The sequence below is a fragment of the Salvelinus namaycush genome, chromosome 24, assembly GCF_016432855.1.
Source record: "Salvelinus namaycush isolate Seneca chromosome 24, SaNama_1.0, whole genome shotgun sequence".
Classification (NCBI taxonomy): domain Eukaryota; kingdom Metazoa; phylum Chordata; class Actinopteri; order Salmoniformes; family Salmonidae; genus Salvelinus; species Salvelinus namaycush.
Window position 1 is genome coordinate 6,723,983 of NC_052330.1, and position 22,543 is coordinate 6,746,525.

At 41.3% G+C, this 22,543-nt stretch overlaps 1 protein-coding gene and 1 pseudogene across 1 annotated transcript; both read right to left on the reverse strand.

The window, feature by feature from the left end:
* Positions 1–951: 951 nt before the first annotated feature.
* LOC120019546 (cytochrome c oxidase subunit 7A2, mitochondrial-like) lies at positions 952–2,722 on the reverse strand. Its single transcript, XM_038962848.1, has 4 exons — positions 2,626–2,722; positions 2,188–2,277; positions 1,346–1,430; positions 952–1,183 (listed from the first exon to the last, which is right to left on the reverse strand). Exons 1-4 carry the CDS (start codon positions 2,641–2,643, stop codon positions 1,125–1,127), a joined length of 252 nt encoding a protein of 83 aa, XP_038818776.1. The 5' UTR covers positions 2,644–2,722; the 3' UTR covers positions 952–1,124.
* Positions 2,723–3,046: 324 nt separating this feature from the next.
* On the reverse strand, positions 3,047–12,471 carry LOC120019533 (annotated as a pseudogene).
* Between the last annotated feature and the right edge of the window lie 10,072 nt (positions 12,472–22,543).

Consider the following 22,543-nt stretch of genomic DNA (forward strand, 5'->3'; position numbering starts at 1 on the left):
TATCACCATTTTTTAAAATAAACAATACACAGCAAATTGCATCTCATGACATTTTCCCATGACATAGTCCTGATTTCTGTAGGCTAGAGCTCAAGGCACATTTCAAAATAGGAGCATCATTTTCTGATCGTAGACTAATTTCTTTACAAAGTATCACGATGAACACATTTAAGACTGCTCTTGGCCAAATGTAGCCTAGTAATCTTAGACTGGCTTTAAAGCAGCCAAACTGCACAAAGTGGGGAAAGCGTAGTCAGGTAGCCTAGTGGTTAGAGTATTGGGCCCGAATCCCCGAGCTTACAAGGTAAAAATCAGTGGTTCTGTCCCTGAACAAGGCAGTTAACCCACTGTTCATAGGCTGTCATTGTAAATATGAATTTGTTCTTAACTTGCCTGGTTAAATAAAATGTAAATAAACCCTGAAATTGGAGCATAATTGTTCTCTTTGATGCTGTTTATAATAAGATCAGTGTGTATATCCATTCAGGAAATTTCTAAGACAAGATGACTTTCCATTTACAGCACGGATAATAATTCCCATCATGAGAACGTCATTAGTAGCAAACCAGATTAACAACATTGTTACGGCCTTTCTTCCTCTGCCTGCGTTGATGATAATGAACACTTACCAGACATCCAGATGTAGGCTACCACCAACATTCCTCTACACAGACTATTGTGAGCATTGTTGATTCAGTGTAGTTTAAAGGACAAGAGAGACCAACACAAACGTCAGCCATGCCCAATAGATCACCTGCTGGGTTTCAACGAACGGTGGCGATACCACATGCAGAATTGTTGGCACATTAACAGAATATGACAACCGATGCTCTGTGGTCAGAGGCGATAGGATGGCCGCCCGCTGCGCACTACCGACGTTTGTTATGGTGTATCCTGTACTTAAAATATAAAATTTACACACATACAAAAAGAACAACAAAGACCACTTGGTAATGAGAGGCATATTTAATCATCCTCAGTTATAAATAAATAAATAAATATTGATCCCATGAACATGAAACAAAAGCCATTATGACATGACAAATCAACCCCCTGATGACACAGAGACAACTTTTTACAACTAATAGGGTGTCATGTAGAACAGGTGAGCCCAGCAGCTGGCGTCACTCCTTCTTCTTGGGGAAAGCTGCACAAACCAGTTCATATATGACATATGCAGATCCTGCAATAACATATAAAACATCATTACTAATTAAATACAGTGTTATTACAAAGGTGTTGAACAATTTAAAGTGGTAATGCACAACCAGACTATACCAAGATCTGGTGTCTACATGGATAAAAAAAAAAAAAATGTTTTGCCATTGAGTTCATCTGTACTCACCTAGGATAGTGAGTGTCATTGTTGCTCTGTACAGGATAGCATCGCTGGCACCCCCTTTCAAATGAATTGGAATCCCATTGTCCTCCTGGTGAAGAAAAACATACCGTATCAAACGCATGTCATGCACAGCAACATGCACTATAAGCATCCTACTTCCTTTAAGCCCACCAAAGCTGTGGTATTCTCCAAGTGGACATTGCCTTGACATTCCTTTCAGCTTCTAGTGGCGCAAAGGGCCTCAATGGTGCATCTACAGCGACCTCTGTTCTAGGTGGTTGAGTGGTCATTAATACCCCCAAAACGGACCATTCTAGTTAGCCACAGAACGCAACATGTTGCCATTACGAGTGTCATTATTGACAGCAAGACCTGCAACGCACCCGTTTTAGAAAGCATTTACAGCAACACAGTTTGCACAATCAGTTATTGAAAAGCAGCCAAGGAGGCAGTGGCATCACCCTCCCTTGATCATGTGCCAGTGGCAATCGCTAATCAGAGTCAGACATGGGTTTCTCATCTCACGCCATGGTCTATGTCCTGAATGGCACCCTATTCCCTATTTAGTGCACTACTTTTGACCAGGAGCCATACCTTTACACACTACATGCAAATAAGTAACTCCAACCCAGTGAGCCATCTTTCAGATGTACTTATCTGTCAACTATATGGGTCTCAGGCTTCATCGTGTGTAAAGAAACTACAGGAGCAGACATGTCACCAGTCATTAAAACACATATCACATTGTCATTGATTTGAAACTACATTTTCCTTGACATTGAACTGAAATCAGAGTACGTTTTAATATTAAGTTTGAAATAGACATTTTAAGTGTAAACAATTACCTGGAAATGCTTCTGTTTATGTGGGACCTTGTTCTCCACCTGCCTGCGCGCACTGGTGCTCAGTGTCCGCCGCGACACCTGCTGGAGCGCCTGTCAATTAACGGAAAAGAAGCATCCATTTCTAAGCCCCTCACCAGCACTGCAGTTTCACAGATTTGGAGATTTTAAGATCAACGCTGGTTTGGAATAGGCCGCTGTCTATCTGAATATTGAACAAATTAGCTAGTCTGCCATAAAGACTTGTCAGAACATAAGCTATAGAGAAGCAACGGGCACTCAACGCAAGTCTGATGGGATATGTCCTCACATGACCGCTAAAGGCTCGTGATGCTGGCTTCTCTTGACCTTTTAGAATGCTTTAAAAAAAAGGCAGACCGATGGCATGGAAAACAATTATATTAAGAACTACACTCAAAACCATACTAAATCGCATCTTACTTGAATGTGTCGGTACATAGCTCCACGTCAACAATCGTCGTACGGTCGTACAAGGACACCGGAAGACTGCGCATCCACTATTTTCTTCTTTGAAAAGATTTACTGACGCATCACGAACACTTGTGCATGCTGCCACATAATGGTCAGGAGTGGGTACTTGGAGAGTAGCCAACACATGAACCACCATTCTCTATTTCTGGGCTAAAAAATAAATAAAAAATAAAAACTGCCTCAAGATTGACAAATGATTTGTTTGTATACGTATTCACTTTTTCCATTTCACAACAAAGGTACATCTCAAAACATTTCTAAATAAAAGCAGGTGACTAAACAAAATTATGAGTTGTTCAGACATTTTATTTGTCAAGCAACAGACATAGAATCTCCAGGTAATAAATCCATGGCAACTTTAAAGTGCAAAACATATTTCAATTTGCAGCAGTCTTAGTAAGAAAACGAATATGTAGGTTTTTACATAGTCTAACATGAACAGTAGCCTGGTCCCAGATCTGTTTGTGCTCTTCCCTACTCCATTGTCAAGCCAAACATGTTTGGCATGACAATTCCATAAGGAGTTGGCAAGAGAGCAGAGAGACTGTCACCCAGGCTACTGTACACGAATAAAGCTTTGGTCCCTGAAAAAGAAAGTCATTTTCAAGGTTGTGTAATATGACAAACTTGACTCAAGCTCCGCATATTCCAGGCAGCTAAACATCATTACTATATATACTGAGAATAGAAGTACATACAACGCAAGCATTCCATAACACTTGTACGAAAAACCAAAAGTCTATAGCCTTAACTTGAAGCAATTCTAGCCTAACAGAAAGTTCAGATTTGCTTGACTGTATTCAAACATTCTTTTAATAATTTATTCATTTAGAACTAAACATCTATGACTGACATACACATATTTCTGCATTTAAACTGATCTCCAATAGAATTTTCACGTCGATGTAGCGTCATTCAATTTCAACTTACTGCCACTACAACGACTTGACAGCAAAACTGCCTACAGTACACAACTGCATAGCTTTGACCATGAAAAATAAATACGAGAGAACTTCCACTTTATCGCAACTTTCCCCTGACATCTTTACTCATCCAATACTTGCACAGCACTTTTGACAAGCAGCCCATTCTTACATACAGTACACAAGCCAGGCACAAGGGTCCCACCAGAGCTTGAAATTAGCTACTGGTTATGTTCACTTCCTCTGCTAGCCAGCATGCAACATGCATATAGGACATCTTTAGTTAGGGATATCAGCGCTGTGGTTGCGGCTGCCATATTTGTGGTGGATGAGGAGGACCACCCCCAGGAAGAAGCAGACGGAGCCCACAGTGATGTAGGCGATGCCCAGGAAAAGGTCCTTGCCCCCCCATCTAGGAGACGGTACTCAGGATCACACGCTTCCACCCCTCAAAGCTACAAACAGGATAGTCTGGGATCCACTCATTAAGGTTGAAAAAAATGTTAAACTTCAGACCCATTTAACATCTGACTAACCGAAGAACTCTGTAGCAATAAGGATCTTAACGTATCATACAAAAAAAATGTGGACTCATTATGAATATGTTAGTCTATATTAGTGGAAACGACAAAGAAAGCCAGCATCCATCTACATCCAGCAGGTGGTACCTATTGTTATAGCAAGTGAAGGAACGGCCACCTACTGCACACGGCTGGACATCGACCTGGTCTGTCTGACCTATTATGACAATGACTGATTTGGAGAAAAAAAAGACTACTACATCACAAGCCATCATTCCACAAACCCAAACTTCCTGTAAATCTGTATCATTTGAACAGCTGCCTGTGAAAGGATACTGTAGGTGACTTCCAGGGTGTAGTTGCCCCGGGGAAGAGTCGGCGTCACGTTGTTCTTCTTCTGGATAATACGGTGCAGCTTACAGAAGACGGGGAAGGCAGCTTTGCGCATCCACACAATAAAGTCCTCATTGATGAAGTCATTATTTTCAGCGTCTGTGTCCAGCTCATAGACAGTCTTGCGCCAGTTGATCGGCTTGGTTGTTCCTGGGGGAGGAAATTACCGTGACTTTCCTAGGAAAAGACAGTGAGACTCCTTATCAACTTCAATGATAACAATTCTTCTGAATGCTTGCTTACCTTGGAAAGCACTTGTGAGGTTGGGGTTGCCTCCTGGGTTCCTGAACTTCACATGCTTGTCTGTCTACCAAGCGATGCCCATCAGAGGAATTTGGATTCTTGTGCCATTAGGGTCAATGTAACACAGCTCCAAAGTGTCTGAGGATAGAGATCCTGATTAAACGGAGCTGCTCTTATTGCAATCCTTGTAATTCTGACCTAAAAAAGGACAGAACTGTCTTACCCTTAAAAATGCTGTTGGCGATGGCACCACATGGCGCAATGGGCATGTTTTCATTGCGAGCGTAAGGCTCACACTCCTTACTAGGGTTCTGTGGACATTACAAGCAGACAGGTAATGTTGCATGTAGGTCATAGCACAGAACATGACATCTTGACAATTTGAGGGATATGTCAAATAACTGAACACGTAAAGCTGATGATGATCAGTCAAAAGTCATTGCAGATATTCAGGAATGCAGTGTCAAAATGTTACATTGGTACAGAACCCCTGTTCATGTACCATTAGAGAGGTGGGGTCCCCATTCAGTTGGCTATCATCCCTGGACTTGACATAGCGCCGGTGATATTGGTAGAAGTTGAACAGGCAATAATACATGAAGACATTGCTCTGTTGAGACAAAATTCTATTAGATGTTTATGATGATCCATTTTCAATTGAAGGGTACCTGTATTCATGGGTTGCATGTTTCGTTACAATATTGTTCATTTTGGACTGATGTCCGACTGAGCATTCTGCTCAATGCATCAATGAGCGCGGATGAAGATTTCTTTAAAAGCGCATTACAACGGCTTGGAACTATATGACATTCAAAAGGAGACATAACTAGTAGGAAAAACATATTTTGATGTCGCCAGATTGACTTTATATGCAGTATAAGCATTGCTAGCTATTTTTGACAAACTTTGCTAGCTAATGACTACACGGTCATCTGTCTGAAGTAAATTTTGCGACATGATAATGCTGGCAAAGTTGTTTCCTACTAAATATTTGGACTACTTTAACAATGTCATTGTATTTCCTGGCACTAGTGTAATTTAGACAAAACAGTAGTTAGCCTCCGTCCAGAAAGACTGGGTTTATCGCGACTTTAGGGCACAGCTATGGCATCACCTGTAGAGGGCGGCTCGAGAAAGTTCATAACAATGGCATGACGCGACCGAGTGACAGAGGTGCAACATATGAATACAGCACAAACTGAGTGATTGAGACGTCATGCTTTAGACTTACTTCAAAAGGCTGTTCCAGAGATGGGCAGTGCACAGGTGCATTGTCTTGTGCTGTTCCAACTAAAGCTCTGGGAGCAGTCGAAGCATGGGCTGGACTTCTCAGTCCCAGTATAATCAATCTGTAATTAGATGTGATGTGTACATCCAAACATCATTTCCAAATAGCTAGCAATCTGCTGCCTCTGGGGGAATGATGAGAGCCATTAACATTATTTTAATGGTGCACCTGGCGTCAAATACATAAGCTTGATCGGACTTGTTCAAGTTTATATTCTTTATTGATAACAATCATTTAAAACGACAGTGGTAGAAGCATATATACAAGTGAATGGCACATATTTTGATGCTAAAATTGGCAAAAGGTTCAAACAAGCAAATATGTAAATTCAAAAGTTTTGCTCCATGAAGTAATCCAACCGTGCATTCCGCAATCTTGTCTATTTGAAGTCTACTCTCATCGATTTAGACAGGTGGGTCCACCCCAAAGTGCCATATGTCATGATGACAGAGACCTGTCTCGATCAATGAGAGAACTTGAAATAGACAAGATGGCGGCGTACACATTGTTGGATTACTTCATAGAGCAAAACATATATATATACTGTATATATTTTAATAATGGAGCATTTTCCAAACTCAAAACAGACCCCTGCAACTGGACAGACATTTTGTTAAACTCCTGTTTCCACGACTCGAGGACGAAAACAGTATCATCGAGTTAAGGTTGGTCAAACATGTGCTTTGCTACACCAAACAGTACCTAACCTGTAACTCCCAGGATAATGGATACCAAATGTTCTTGGTTAAATCAAATTATCTGGTGTTACAATCTGTAGCTAGTTTGGGACCCCTTCTCTTTGGGCTTGTTGAGTAGCTAGCTTGCTACACATGGGAGCAGGTTGCTGGTTATCCCAAAGGCCGGCAGATGGCGATAATGAGTAGTTTCATTTTACAGTCCAAACGCATTGTATGCAGCAGACAATTCACTCATATCCCTGGTGGACCGGTTCATACCTAAAACATTCTCCATTCAGGCTGCCAAGGTGTCAATTTACTCAAACTATATTTAATGGTGAGGGGGAACTGGGAAAATATGCTTTCTTTATGAAACACCATTTTCCAAAACCATGCTAGAGTGGCTAATGCCTAGGAATGCTAGTCCCGGATGTTGCGTATTGCATTCAGGTTGCAGCAGACTGTTGCAACAAATCTCTACACTAAACAAGCAAGTATAGTGTCGAGAATCATTGTCCATCAAACAGCAGTGAAATATTTTCCATAACCAAAAATGTTGTATTTTCAGCTGTTGGAAGCTGGTGTACAAAACCAAAAGTAAGACGCAAAATCTAAACTTAACGGGAAACATAGAAATTAGAGGGCGACCGATTATGATTTTTCAACGCCGATACCGATTATTGGAGGACCAAAAAAAGCCAATACCGATTAATCGGACGATTTTTATTTATTTATTTGTAATAATGACAATTACAACAATACTGAATCAACACTTATTTTAACCTAATATAATACATCAATAAAATCAATTTAGCCTCAAATAAATAATGAAACATGTTCAATTTGGTTTACATAATGCAAAAACAAAGTGTTGGAGAAGAAAGTAAAAGTGCAATATGTGCCATGTAAGAAAGCTAACGTTTAAGTTCCTTGCTCAGAACATGAGAACATATGAAAGTTGGTGGTTCCTTTTAACATGAGTCTTCAATATTCCCAGGTAAGAAGTTTTAGGTTGTAGTTATTATAGGAATTATAGGACTATTTCTCTCTATACGATTTGTATTTCATATACCTTTGACTATTGGATGTTCTTATAGGCACTTTAGTATTGCCAGTGTAACAGTATAGCTTCCGTCCCTCTCCTCGCCCCTACCTGGGCTTGAACCAGGAACACATCGACAACAGCCACCCTCGAAGCAGTGTTACCCATGCAGAGCAAGGGGAACAACTACTCCAAGTCTCAGAGCGAGTAACGTTTGAAACGCTATTAGCGCACACCCCGCTAACTAGCTAGCCATTTCACATCGGTTACACCAGCCTAATCTCGGGAGTTGATAGGCTTGAAGTCATAAACAGCGCAATGCTTGAAGCACAGCGAAGAGCTGCTGTCAAAACGCACTAAAGTGCTGTTTGAATGAATGCTTACGAGCCTGCTGGTGCCTACCGTCGCTCAGTCAGACTGCTCTATCAAATCATAGACTTAATTATAACATAATAACACACAGAAATACGAGCCGTAGGTCATTAATATGGTCGAATCCGGAAACTATCATCTCGAAAACAAAACATTTATTCTTTCAGTGAAATACGGAACCGTTCCGTATTTTATCTAATGGGTGGCATCCATAAGTCTAAATATTCCTGTTACATTGCACAACCTTCAATGTTATGTCATAATTACGTAAAATTCTGGCAAATCAGTTTGCAACGAGCCAGGCAGCCCAAACTGTTGTATATACCCTGACTCTCCGTGCAATGAACACAAGAGAAGTGACAATTTCACCTGGTTAATATTGCCTACTAACCTAGATTTCTTTTAGCTAAATATGCAGGTTTAAAAATATATACTTCTGTGTATTGATTTTAAGAAAGGCATTGATGCTTATGGTTAGGTACAGTCGTGCAACGATTGTGCCTTTTTCGAAAATGCGCTTATGTTAAATCATCCCCGGTTTGGCGAAGTTGGCTGTCTTTGTTAGGAAGAAATAGTCTTCACACAGTTCGCAACGAGCCAGGCGGCCCAAACTGCTGCATATACCCTGACTCTGTTGCAAGAGAAGTGACACCATTTCCCTAGTTAAAAGAAATTCATGTTAGCAGGCAATATTAACTAAATATGCAGGTTTAAAAATATATACTTCTGTATTGATTTTAAGAAAGGCATCGATGTTTATGGTTAGGTACACGTTGGAGCAACGACAGTCCTTTTTCGCGAATGTGCACCGCATCGATTATATGCAACGCAGGACATGCTAGATAAACTAGTAATATCAACCATGTGTAGTTAACTAGTGATTATGATTGATTGATTGTTTTTATAAGATAAGTTTAATGCTAGCTAGCAACTTACCTTGGCTTCTTACTGCATTCGCGTAACAGGCAGGCTCCTCGTGGAGTGCAATGTAAAGCAGGTGGTTAGAGCGTTGGACTAGTTAACTGTAAGGTTGCAAGATTGAATCCCTGAGCTGACAATGTAAAAATCTGCCGTTCTGCCCCTGAACAAGGCAGTTAACCCACCGTTCCTAGGCTGTCATTGAAAATAAGAATGTGTTCTTTACTGACTTGCCTAGTTAAATAAAGGATTTTAAAAAAAAAAATGTTTAAATCGGTGTCCAAAAATACAATTTTCCGATTGTTATGAAAACTTGAAATCAGCCCTAATTAAATCGGCCATTCCGATTAATCGGTCGACCTCTAATAGAAATAGCGCACATAGAGCAGATCTACCGCTTCTTAACTTGCTTTCAATAATAAATGTATGTTATAGATCTGTCAATGTGAATTTGGTCAGGTTGCCCAAAAGTTACATATTGCAACTTTAAATTAAGACAAAAAAAGCTGGGGGGTTTTATGACTTACAATTATAGCCAATTTTGACTTTGTGGCAACAGCCTGAGTACCAGTCTCTTTGGCTAACATTCCACTCCTTTTCATTGTTAAACAGATTTGCCTTTCTGCCATTTTCAAATATGAACATTCTATAATGAGTTTGAGGAGAACAGAGGTAACCAGTCTGTCAAAAGTAGCTAGTTAACATCTAAATTCTCAACCTAAATACATACTGCAATTCCAACCATCAAACCTTCATGCTTTGATTTAAAAGTGGAACTGATAGCGTTTTGGCAACATGAAATCTTGTAAAAATCTGTTCATATACACCTCCAGGAAAAATGACACCCTTTTTAAAATCTTCTGAGGAGAGCACTTAGATATGGTCATTTTCACAAATTCATAGAATGTTTGGGAATTACTATTAGTAAGGCATTGGTGAAGATGATATAGTATTAGTGAGAAAGTGGCCATGCTCTTGCAAAATGAAGACACTTCAGTAAATAAAACCTGTCTTGTCCAGGGCCGTACTCTACGCAGACCGGTGACCCATAGCCAATCAGAGCTTCAGTAGGCCTATATGCAAATATCAAAAATATCAATTTGCTACACCGGCCTGACATTCACTTTGAACTGGACTGTGTGTTTACAGGCAGTAGCAACAGCGCAACTTTAGAATGTATTCGCTAAAAGCAATCTGAATGATTTCTGCAAACATGTCTATACCACGGGAGTCCTCTTATATTTGGGAACTTCACAGTCCTATTGATTATAAAAACATGAAGGTAGGCTTCTCCCTCAGTTGCCTATACACATCAACAACTAATGCTAGCCAAAGTGAGATCAGCTAAAATCTAAAAAGGGATAATTAGATAAGCTCTCAAACTTTTCCACTAGTTCGCCGTCAAAGTTGCACTGAAACGATTGGGAATAATAGCCTGCTCGTCCTTCTGCATCCTGCCTGCAAATGCATTCTTGTCCCAACCCACGTTTTGACAACTGAATGGGAACTTGCCTGCCTGACCATTTGATCAATGCCAAATACATTTGATTGACAACTAAGAGGTATGCTAACTATGGATAACAGTCGTTCAAGTTCAGCATCGCTAGCAAAGCGATTCACATTTCTTGCTAGCTAACCAAATCACACCTGCATCTCTAGCTGTAGCCACCGAAAAAACATATGAGGGGAAAAAGTTGGTCACTCACCCACTCTTCCAATGACATCCTCCCAGCAGCTAGCTAACTAAAGTTAGGCTCTGTGTTAAAAGCTTGCTAAATAAATAGCTACATAAATAGATTGACACCCCTGAGCTAGCCTAACTCAATCATCGCACGGGGTTATGGAGGAAAAAAAACACTGAATTCGCGAGCCAGATATAGCCTATTTGTTTTTGGGTCGTGCAACTGCGACCCAAACTGGCCATTGATTTATTAGAAATTATATGGCCCTTTATAATGTCCACTTATGTACATAAGAGGCTGTATATAGCATTTTTGCATATTAAAACAAAATAAATATTAGTCCAGCCTTTGCTATGTTTGCAGATGTGTATAATATGCTACGACCCTAATCAAAAAATAATTAATAATTCCAAATAAAAACATAACAATAGTTTTGTTGTAACATTTGAACTTTTGAAAAAATGTTTCCACTACATGGATCACTGGTGTAGTTGAATGCAGCATTGCTGCCTGCCTAGGTTACTCCTCAAATATTGCTGTAAAAGGCCTACATGTTTCTCCTTTTCATGGTGTTTTGTTGCAGGTTTAGTTTTGGTTATTGATTGTCAAGCTTTAAAATATCGATGACACACTGCAACATTTTAGTAGCCTGGCTAGGACTGCATTTGTCTACACTTTCCCTCCACTGCATGCACGCACGAAAGCAGTGCAATTGAAGTTGAATTCACCTACGTGAGCGCATCAGGATGTAATTTCATAAAGTAAATTACTAATTTATGCTTGTTTGTGTGTCCTATTCGCCCCGCGGGCCTTGTGTTTGACACATGTGCGCTAGCCCATTAGCCACGTTATGAACGACTTGCGATCATCGCATTGACATTTCCAGCCTTAGTTAAAATCGTCCGTTTTTGTAAAATAATATTGAGTCATTGAAACTGAAACAGTGCATCCTGAATGGGTGGAGGCAGTAAACAATGTACCTGGCCAGCTGTGATTTAGAACCTGATAGCAATATTTATATTGGACTACCAAGAAATGCATTGGTCAATTATGTTAATCATGCATTTAACTGCATCCATATATTCTGCCAACAATGCCTTACTCTATACTGTATAATGGCATTTTGAATCAATCCATTTTTAAAACCGCTTATAAAGTTGGTTTAAGCATACTGAGAATGATATTTTTGACTGATATGATTGTTTCATATCTGCAAAGTAGTTAAAACGCTGTCAGTGCCACTTTAAGCATCAAAATACAACAACTTGCCTAGCTAACAGCTAAATGTTTTTTACTTACAATTCTAATTTCGAGGCTCCACATGTGGTCATGAAAAATATTACTTTAATGTTATTTCCAACAACCAACTCCGCCGTAAATCAAGTTGCACGTTGAATTTGCCGAATGGTCAGTCACCTTGGCAATGGCAAGGAGTGGAATGTTAGCTAAAGACTGGTACCCAGAATAGTGGTAACTAGTGACAACCTGCCCCATTACCTCAAACTCCTTGATGTTGTTAGACGTGACGTAGAGTCCTATACCAATGGGGATTTAGATGAGACGGATAACGAAGAAAGCTGGGAGAACTGTGCCTGCTGTCAGAATGGGTTGCCAAGCAGGTAATCGTTGTTGTTAAAACGCTGTGTTATCGGACTTTTATTGATGGTCCCACAAGTACGGCGATGTAACCGCCTTCCTCCGCCTTCCTCCTTCGCGTCGTAGCTCGACGCCATCATGGCTTCTGACCGAAAACAACCAGTGTGTCAGCTATTTTGGGTCGTCTCCCTGAAGCTGAAGAAGCTAACAGTTTAGCTGAGAAAACTAGCACAAATATATCAGCGTTTTCTATAGGTTATTTCTCCATATATAACTATGTTTTATATTAAAAGATGGCTTGCCCGACGTTAAACACCCAAGTCAGAAAGTTTTTACAAACTTGCGTACTGCGAAGCGAAAATACGTGATTACATAAAATATGATAAACGTTTATTTGTGGCAAATAGTATCATTCATACTATAGCTAATGTCTGATTCAATTCAGGAGATTAATTAAAAGTCAATGAATTATATAATTATTTTATAATTCTCATTTGTTTTTCCCAATAAATTGATATTGAATATTTTCCTGACCCGAATAGACCAAAACCATTTATCGGTCTAGTAGGAGATCAATTTATGAACTCTCAAATAATGACAAACCATTTGAATTTTCAAGTTAATTGTTGCAAACATAACCAGCTGATATTGCATACATGGGTCATCCTTTGACAACTGTGCCTGATTATCTGGATTCTTAACATAAATGACCATTTAGAGCATACTGCGGAGTTCCCCAAATGGTGGACCGCAAGTGGAATTTGATTGATATTTGCCCCCCTATGTTATTTTATTTATTTTTGGGCATTAAATACTGTAAAAACACCAGCAAACCAGCCCCAAGTTACTTTAATTTTGGAAATCTGTTCCAAACTATTCCCACACGTAATAGAAAGATGCGTTCACTGGCCAGTTTATTAGGTACACCAGTCTAGTACCGGGTCAGATCCCCATTTCCCTCCAGAACAGCCTGAAAAGTTCCACAGGGATGTTGGTCCTTGCTAATGTGATGGCATCACGCAATTGCTGCAGATTGGACGGCGGTACATTCATGCTGTGAACCACCCATTCCATCTCATCCCAAAGATGCTCTATTGGGATGAGGTCTGGGGACTCAAGTAAATGGAACTCGCTGTAATGTTCCAGTTAAAGTTTTTCCACGCCTCAATTATTCGGGGTTGGTGATCGTGTGCCCACTGGAGCCGCTTCTTCTTGTTTTTAGCTGATAGGAGTTGAACCTGGTGTGGTCTTCTGCTGCAACACCCCATCCATGACCAGGATCACACCACTGTTGTACTGCGTCATTATTTGTCTGTTTGTGGCCCATCTGTTAGCTTGCACGATACTTGCCCTTCTTCAACCTCCCGCTCATCAACAAGCTGTTCTCACCCACAGGTTGGAGCTGATGTTGTGTTTGTCGCACCATTCTCGGTAAACCCAAGACACTGTAGTGAGTGAAAAGCACAGGAGGGCGGCCGTTTCTGAGATACTGGATCCAGCGCGCCTGGCACCAACGATCATAACACACTGTCGTTTAAGGCACTCGTTTAGCCCATTCTAACATTCAATCGAAAAGTAACAATGCCTCGATGCCTGTTTTATGTAACAAGCTATCTTGTGATCGTACAAAATTACTTTTGTTATTTAGTGATCGAAATAACGAGGGAATATATATTTTTATTCATATGTCCTCAGGACTTCCTTATTTTCCAGCCCTAATGCCAGGTTTGACAATTTACCTGTCAAACATCACCATGCTTGCGCTCAGATGGGAAGGGTGGAAATATTTGAGGCATGTTAACATGATCCAAAGTACTAATTTCAGGCAGCACTGGTTGGGATATTTCAGGCCAACCAAGAGCTGGTTTTAGCGGTAACAGTTGGTTATGGCATACATTTTGACAGCAGAGTCGCAACTTATCCAGCTGTGACACGCAAGGAACATGTGATTTGGGGCCTATATATTTCATATTTATAAACATTACACCTTTCCCACCACTTGTTTTATTTGAATAAGTCTTCTTTTTGTCCTGTCAAGACCATCGATAAAGTGTTTGGCTCGTGAGACCGCTTGGAAATGAATCTTAAATCACCAAAGCTTTATTCAAATATCATGTTTGTGAGAAGCAAAACAGTGAGCTGACGTTCCCTTTAACTATCTATTTTTTATAAGCAGGCCTAAATTATTTTAGCTATGCTTTGGACGTGCGTAAAACCCCTTCCATGACGTAGGCTACATGCCCATCATGTAGCCTACGCTTCATACCGGTGAACCTCGTATTTAGAAGTTAATCTCCTGTAACAATTGTTTATTTTCCCCCATTTCATATTTGTAAAACCCAAGCCCTCTGTAAGCTACCCTTACTCTAGGCCTACTATAACGAAGTCCGGTTCAACAGCAATGCGTCATCTTTTTTTATGCTGGCAATTTTATATCATTCCATTTAAATGTATTTAAAACACTTTTTACAGTGCTTTTTTTTTCTTCATAAAATCTTATTAAAACTAAATTTATTATAATGATTCACTGTTCAGGTTTTATGAGAAAGTTAGTGGCACGCATGCAATGCAACTTTTGGAGAAGTCTGAATGCAGTCGTTAAGATGGTCCCAATATGTACAGTACCAGTCCAATGTTTGGACACACCTACTCATTTCATTCCAGGGTTTAACTTAATTTTTTACTCGTTTCTATATTGTATAATAATAGCAAAGACATCAAAAGTATTAAATAACACATATGGAATAATGTAGTAAACAAAAGTGGCACTCAACCAGCTTCACAAGGTAGTCACCTGGAATGCATTTCAATTAACAGGTGTGCCTTTAGTTAATGTGAAATTTCTTTCCTTAATGCGTTTGAGCCAATCAGTTGTTGTGACAAGGTTTGGGTGTTATACAGAAGATAGCCCTATTTGGTAAAAGACCAAGTCCATATTATGGCAAGGACCGCTCAAATAAGCAAAGAGAAATGACAGTCCATCATTACTTTAAGACATGAAGGTCAGTCAATACAGAACATTAAGAACTTCTCAAAAACCATCAAGCGCTATGATGAAACTGCCTCCCAGAGTTCTCTCTGCTGCAGAGGATAAGTTCTTTAGTTACCAGCCTCAGAAATTGCAGCCCAAATAAATGCTTCAGAGTTCAAATAAGACACACCAACATCAACTGTTCAGAGACTGAATCAGGCCTTCGTGGTCAAATTGCTGCAAATAAAACACCACGAAAGGACACCAATAAGAAGAGACTTGCTTGGGCCAAGAAACAAGCAATGGACATTAAACCGGTGGAAATCTGTCCTTTGGGCTGATGAGTCCAAATTTGAGATTTTTGGTTCAAACTGCCGTGTCTATGTGAGCCGCAGAGTAGGTGACCGGATGATCTCCGCATGTGTGGTTCCCACTGGGAGTCATGGAGGTGGTGTGATGATACTTTGGTGGGGACACTGATTTATTTAGAATTCAAGGCACACTTAACCAGCATGACTACCACAGCATTCTGCAGCGAATCGCCATCCCATCTGGTTTGCACCTAGTCCCACTATCATTTGTTTTTCAACAGGACAATAACCCAACACCTCCAGGCTGTGTGAGGGCTATTTGGCCAAGGAGAGTGATGGAGTGCTGCATCAGATGACCTAGCCTCCACAAATCACCCGACCTCAACCCAATTGAGATGGTTTGGGATGAGTTGGACCGCAGAGTGAAGGAAAAGCAGCGAACAAGTGCTCAGCATATGTTGGAAGAGTGTGTGCAACCTGTCATCAAGGCAAAGGGTGGCTACTTAGAATCTAAAATTGAGTTGTCACAACCTGGCGACAAAGGGAGTCCACACATTGGCAGTTAAGGAGTAACAAATATTTATTCAATAATTAACTAAGTATAAAACTACAAAAGGAAAACTAACCTGTGAAGTATGAAAGTAGGCATGTGGGGGGTGTAATGAAGATGCATGGATGAAGGTAAAATGTGTGTAAGTGTTTAAGGGTGCACCTAATCAAAAAACAATCAGATCAAAACAAAATGGTGCTTGAGAGAGAGCCAGGACTGGGCACCAGGAACTTTTATCTCCTCGTTGATCCCAAACCCAGGTGCAACTTGTCACCTTAATGACCCAATCAGCAAATAAAAGCACAAACACAGGAGGCAGGGAGAGCAAGGGGGGATGTAACACCCCATCCCATAAATTGAGCACTAACAACCCAAAAACAAAACCACAAATACAACTGATCAAAAACCATAACTAATAAAGGTTGACAAATACTATACAAACCATATAGAGGCCCACCGGATGCCCATGACAGCAATCCATGGGTGTGGGTAACAGTCAGGTTGTCACACTTAACCTTCCGGTAGTCATTACAAAATCTTAGAAACATCTGACTTGCTCACCAAGAGACATGGGAGGCTCAACTGGAGAATGATGGTACAGCGATATTATTAACTAGCATGTACTTAATCTGGAGTCCAAGTGGCATAGCTTCTCCAATGACACGATACAAACATTGTTTAATAGGGACAGCATCCCCAACATCAATATCGTGCACTTCCAAATGTGTACAAGAAGGTGTCAGCAAACAAAGACTGAAAGTGAGTGATCAAATCAGTTAACTTTGCTTGACAATAAGACAGGTGACCCAACAAACGCGCCAAGTTTGCAAAGGAACTCTGAATTCATCAACCTACCCTGTAAAATACCATCAGGGCCCGGCAGCCCCTCTTCCTCACACTGCCACTGTATGTGAAGGTGGAGTGGCTCACCTCAGATAAACAGATTCCACCAAAAGAACAGGACTAACCACGTCAGTTTTAGGACATAGTTCAAATGAGCATAATAGGGCTTTAACAAATTGACACGGCAGAGCGGATTCGCCTTTCTGCGCTCAGGGGTAGCAATCAGATTGTGGTTCGGCAATTGTCCGATCTGAACTGTGTATGGGCTGCTGAATTTAGCCTGAAAAGGAGAACCGACAACGGGCAGCAGGGCCAGAATCTGGTCCCCTGGACTAAATTGTCACGGCGCAACTCACCGGTCAAACAACCTTTTTATCCTCACCTGAGAGGATGCTAGTTTTTCTTTAGCTATTTCACAAGCTTTGTACAACCTGTGTTGGAAACTACTAACATGACAAATTTGGGGGACGTTCAACCACCTTCCAATCCTCCTTTAATACAGCAAGGGGACCACACACAGTATGACCAAAAACAAGGTCATTAGGACTGAACCCCGTGCGCGCTTGTGATACTTCTAACAGTGAGTAGCAACCAGGGTAACCCCTCATCCCAGTCACATTCTAATTCAGTGCAGTACGCACGTGACAGGGACTTCAAAGTCTGATAAACGCTCAAGGGCCCCTTGACTCCACGCATGAAAAGCACTGGCCTGATTATGTTTTATATGCATTTGTTGCAAGACTTGTGCAAATATGTGCGAAGTGAAGTAGGAACCCTGATCGCTCTGAATCACCTTAGGTATTCCAAAAATTGAGATGAACTGTGACAAAGCCTTCACAACAGACTTAGTGGTTATGTTCCGAAGTGGATAGGCTGCAGGATATCTCGTAGCCTGACAAATCAGTTAACATGTAGGTGCTACCAGCTTTAGGACAGGGTAAGGGTCCAACACCATCAATAATCAAATGGCTGGCCTGTAACAGGAATAGGTTGTATGTAGCGAGACTGGCCTTCAAATCTGATTAGGCTTCCCAGTCAGCTGACAAACATGGCATGTTTAGATGTTTAAAGAAAGACATTTCCGATTACGAGGCCAAGAAAAATGACAATTTTTATCTTAAGTTTTTACTAACCCCTAAGGAACCAGAAACGTCATGTTTTCAAAACTTGATCTCGAAGCTTAGAAGGAACCACGATCTGAACAATAGCGTCACCCACAACTTTTGCTGTGAGGTGTACATTTCCTCACCAACAACTGATCTTGAATGTTGTAACCCTGGGCAGCACTCCTTACTTAATCGATTATCAAACTGTTCAGCTGTGTTGTGTAAGTTCCGTTTTGACCCTAGTGTCAGCACAGCTCATAGCATGAGTCACAGCGCATGTAGAGAATACCTCCGGGAATCTCTGTAGGTTTTAAGCGATAATCCCTACATGGGATGGGTTATGAGAAACCACCAGAGGAGATGCGTCACACCAGACTACCGGCTAAGTTGATACCCAAAATCACATGAACACAGTCAACGGGCAGAAAGGGACCCACCCCAAGGTAAACATCACCTTGCATTAGGTCAGATATAAGTTTGACATTTGTGCAAGGGTACAGACAATGTATTCAAATCTATCCCTTGAATCAGGACACTGGTTCCTGTATCTGTCTCCAGACAAAAAGGCAGAACAGACTCCAAAACAAACGATTCAGAGGCACCAGTGTCTCGCAGAAACTCTACTGGCACATCCCAATAGTGAAACAACCCTCTGACAAACGGTGAATAATAAATACTGAAAGGTTCGGACAATTTTTGAGCAACAGGATTAGCATGAACAGGCCCAGTTAACGCAACAGGTTTTACATTTGTGCTGGCCAATCTGCTGACCTTTTTACCAAGGACAGGACATTAGCTCTTCCAGTGGCCTTTTCCATAATACAGATTTTACTTACATCATTCTGTCCACATGAAACATGTTCGGATCTAGATAGAAATGCTTCATTACCAGAACCAAAGGAATTTGCTGACTGAAATTCACTTGAATGGTTCCTCTGCCCCGAAGCTCACATAACTGGACCCTCAAACTGCCTTTGGGGGTCAGTACGTACGCATCTGCCAAAACAGCAGCTTCAGATGCAGTCCGCACTTTAATCTAGGTAGCAAGACGATCAGGGACAGATTAAATTGTTCCAGGACAACCAGGTTGTACAAAGCTTCAAAACGAGTGACTGCTGACGCAGTACACCAAAGATTGAATTGAGTTAACAAATCCAGTGAAAACAAGATGGGACTGTTTCTCACCTTTCTTCAATGTTCTGAAATGCTGTCGATACGTTTCAGGGACCAACTCTTAAGTATGCAGGACAGCAGTTTTAACCTTTATGTAATCATCGCCATCTGTAGTGCTAAGAGATGAGTGAGCCCTACCGGTCAAAATACACTGTAGCATCATTCTCGCGGATGTTGCAACCGCAGTTTAGCTTGCTCTGTATCCTGCTTCAACCTTTCAAATCAAGTTATTTTTGATGTTTAAATCTTTCCAGATCTTTGTCATGATTTCGCTGCAATAAAAGTAACTCATTTTTCTGCTCAAACCAGCACTAGATACAATTGGTACAGCCAATACAGCTGGACTAGTTTCACTCAATTCTGCCTTCAAAATACCAGCTGAAAGCAAATTAGCTGACAGAATAGACCTCACTGGATCCTTGAGACGTTTGTCACTAATCTCAACATGATAATACTCACTCAACTTCAAAAACTGTTCCTTGGTAAACTGCATAAGCAACTCTTCAGAAGGAACACGGACAAAATCCTCAGTAGAAGCCATAATGCTACTACCAAATGAACAGATCAGTGCAAAAACAGATAAGTATTACTTGAGTTTCCCCAAATCCTATTGTTAAACTTAACCCTAGTCTTCGGTGGCTTTGCGGCAGGTATTGATGCACTAGAGCCCGCTGGCACGAAGGAGGAACCAGCTTGCTAGTAACCAACCCCAAACCACAGATGTGCTCCAGAGACAACTGCTTTGACCGCTGTCACCACACAAAAATAACAAAACGACACACAACTTGCTCCCAGTGGGAACACGCCACTATACCTAACAGGGGGAAAGACCATAGGTCTGGACGATAAGTTGTCTGCCTCAACTTCTCACTGTCATACATTGCAAAGACAACTCCCCTCCATAATCCGATGACCCAACAAGGAACAGAACAAAGTGTCTCTAGACAATACAGGAAAAAGAGACTTTGTGGTCTTCTCTCCACCGAACTAACCTGTGACGTATGAAAGTAGGCATGTGAGGTGTGTAATGAAGATGCATGGATGAAGGTAAAATGTGTTGAAGGGTGCGCCTAATCAAAAAAGATAATCAAGCCGATCACAAAACAAAATGGTGCTTGCGGAGAGAGAGAGCCAGGACTGGGCACCAGGAACTTTTATCTCCTAGTTGATCCCAAACCCAGGTGCAACTTGTCACCTTAACGACCCAATCAGCTCCACCTGTCCCCAATCTGCAAGTAAAAGCACAAACACAGAGGAGCAGGCAGGGAGAGCGTAACAGTTGTGTAACACTTTTGATGTCTTCACTATTATTCTACAATGTAGAACATTTTTAAAAAATAAAGAAAAACCCTTGAACGAGTAGGTGTTTCCAAACTTTTGACTGGTACGGTATGTATCTGTCCTCTCACACAAACCGCTGCAGCGTTAGCTCGGGTCAAGGGTGTCACGTGCGGCTTGAGTCTTCAGGCCTTCCATTGAAGAACGCTCAAGCCGCACGTAACAGCCTGAACCAGAGCTACTGTAGAGTACACGTTGCATACCCCTTTTATACAACTCCATGTGGCTATTTCTCATAGTGATGTAAGCCAGAATCCAGAGGTAATACTATTAGAAAGCCCACAGAATTGAGAAGAGAGCCTTGTTAGGTGCCCTGAGGTTAGAAATCATCTCCATGACAGTCTGCATGCGGAGTTCTGACTGTTTTCCGATGGTTGTCGTCTGTTGGCTTGACCCTATGGTTGCCGTGGCACACTGTAAGAGTAGAGTAGGGATGCTTGTCATAGGTGAAGGAAGGAGTTCCACATTACAGTCTCATCATCTGGGCTCAACTATCACATGGTGCACAATATTTCCTGTGGGGACAAGAAATCAATAAAAGGACCATGAGTGATACTGTGCCATTGCATCCTCACTCAGACCAACCAATGAAGACATGAGGGTCATTATTCAAATAGAGAGGTATGAGTTGCGTCCCAAATTTCAACCTATTCCCTATATACAGTGGTGTACAACTTTTGACCAAGGCCCATAGGTTCCGGTCAAAAGTAGTGCACTATATAGGGAATAGGGTGCCATTTGGGATGCAAGGAATGAGTCTGTCGATCAACCGATGCAATTATTTCGAGTATTGTTTAGCTTTGTATTTTTGTAACACATTTTATAAACATTACTGATTTTTGTATGTGCAAAATTAGATTCATCCACACTTTGATCCACCAAAATCTGTCAGTCAAACAACCCCAGGGGAGTGAAGGCAGCCGACCATTTGCAGGATCAGGATGCAGCTGAGTGAAAGTGGAATTCACTTGTGAATCTGTGTTTCAGCTATCTCATGTTTACTGTCCCTGGCCTGGTTTCCAGATGCTTCTCTTTGGAGGGAGACCCTACATGAACCCAACTCCACCTTCTCTTCTCTGTGAGGATGTCCCAAATGGCACCCTATTCCCTATGTAGCGCACTTCTTTTGACCAGAGCCTTATGGGCCCTGGTCAAAAGTAGTGTACTATATAGGGAATAGGGTGCCATTTGGGACATCCCCACAGAGACGGTGGAGTTGGGTCTGGTACCCATCACCCTCCATCTGTAGCTGGCTCGACAGAATATTCAGGAATGCACTCCAATGCACCATGACATAAGCAAGTTATTTTTCTTCCTGCCTCATTTCACTTATGTAAACCTTTGTTCATCCGCTCATTAGGATAGTAGGATGTGTTCTCATGGGAGTGGTAGTCTGTGGTTTGTGTTATCGGTTTAGAGAGTGGAAGGCTGCTTGTTAAAAAATAAGTATTTCTTAATTGCTCTAGTCTAGAGGGTGTTTAATCAAGTGGTGCATGGCTATGAGATCCAGACCTGTGACCTGCTTTCCCTCAGCGCTTCCTTTTCACATCCTTGCTTAATTAGTTTTTGGAACAGGAGCCATTTGGAGGAAATACTGTAGGCCTCAATGGTCGCTAGCCAAATGTAGTGGACCTTACTGTAAGTCCATAGTCCAGGTAAATGTAGACTTCATTGATAATTTACCATAGAAATGACATTACATCTAGTGATCAGAAAGACTGCTCAGTTATTTTTGACACTCCAATTCTGCAATTTCAGATACAGCTGTCCGTTGTCCAGGTGAGGGAGCTATAGACCAACATCAGACCATATCTTAAGCCAGCAGAACTATCTGCGTCGACTGGGATGCAGTGGAGAGGGACAAAGGCTTTTAAGTTCCTCAGCGTGCACGTCAGAGGAGCTGACATGGACCAATCTCAC

Coding starts and splice junctions, on each gene's coding strand:
- LOC120019546 (XM_038962848.1), bottom strand. Junction 1,431..2,187: donor ATAAACAGAAGCATTTCCAG/GTAATTGTTTAC, acceptor TTTCTTCACCAG/GAGGACAATGGGATTCCAAT. Junction 1,184..1,345: donor AATGACACTCACTATCCTAG/GTGAGTACAGAT, acceptor ATGTTATTGCAG/GATCTGCATATGTCATATAT.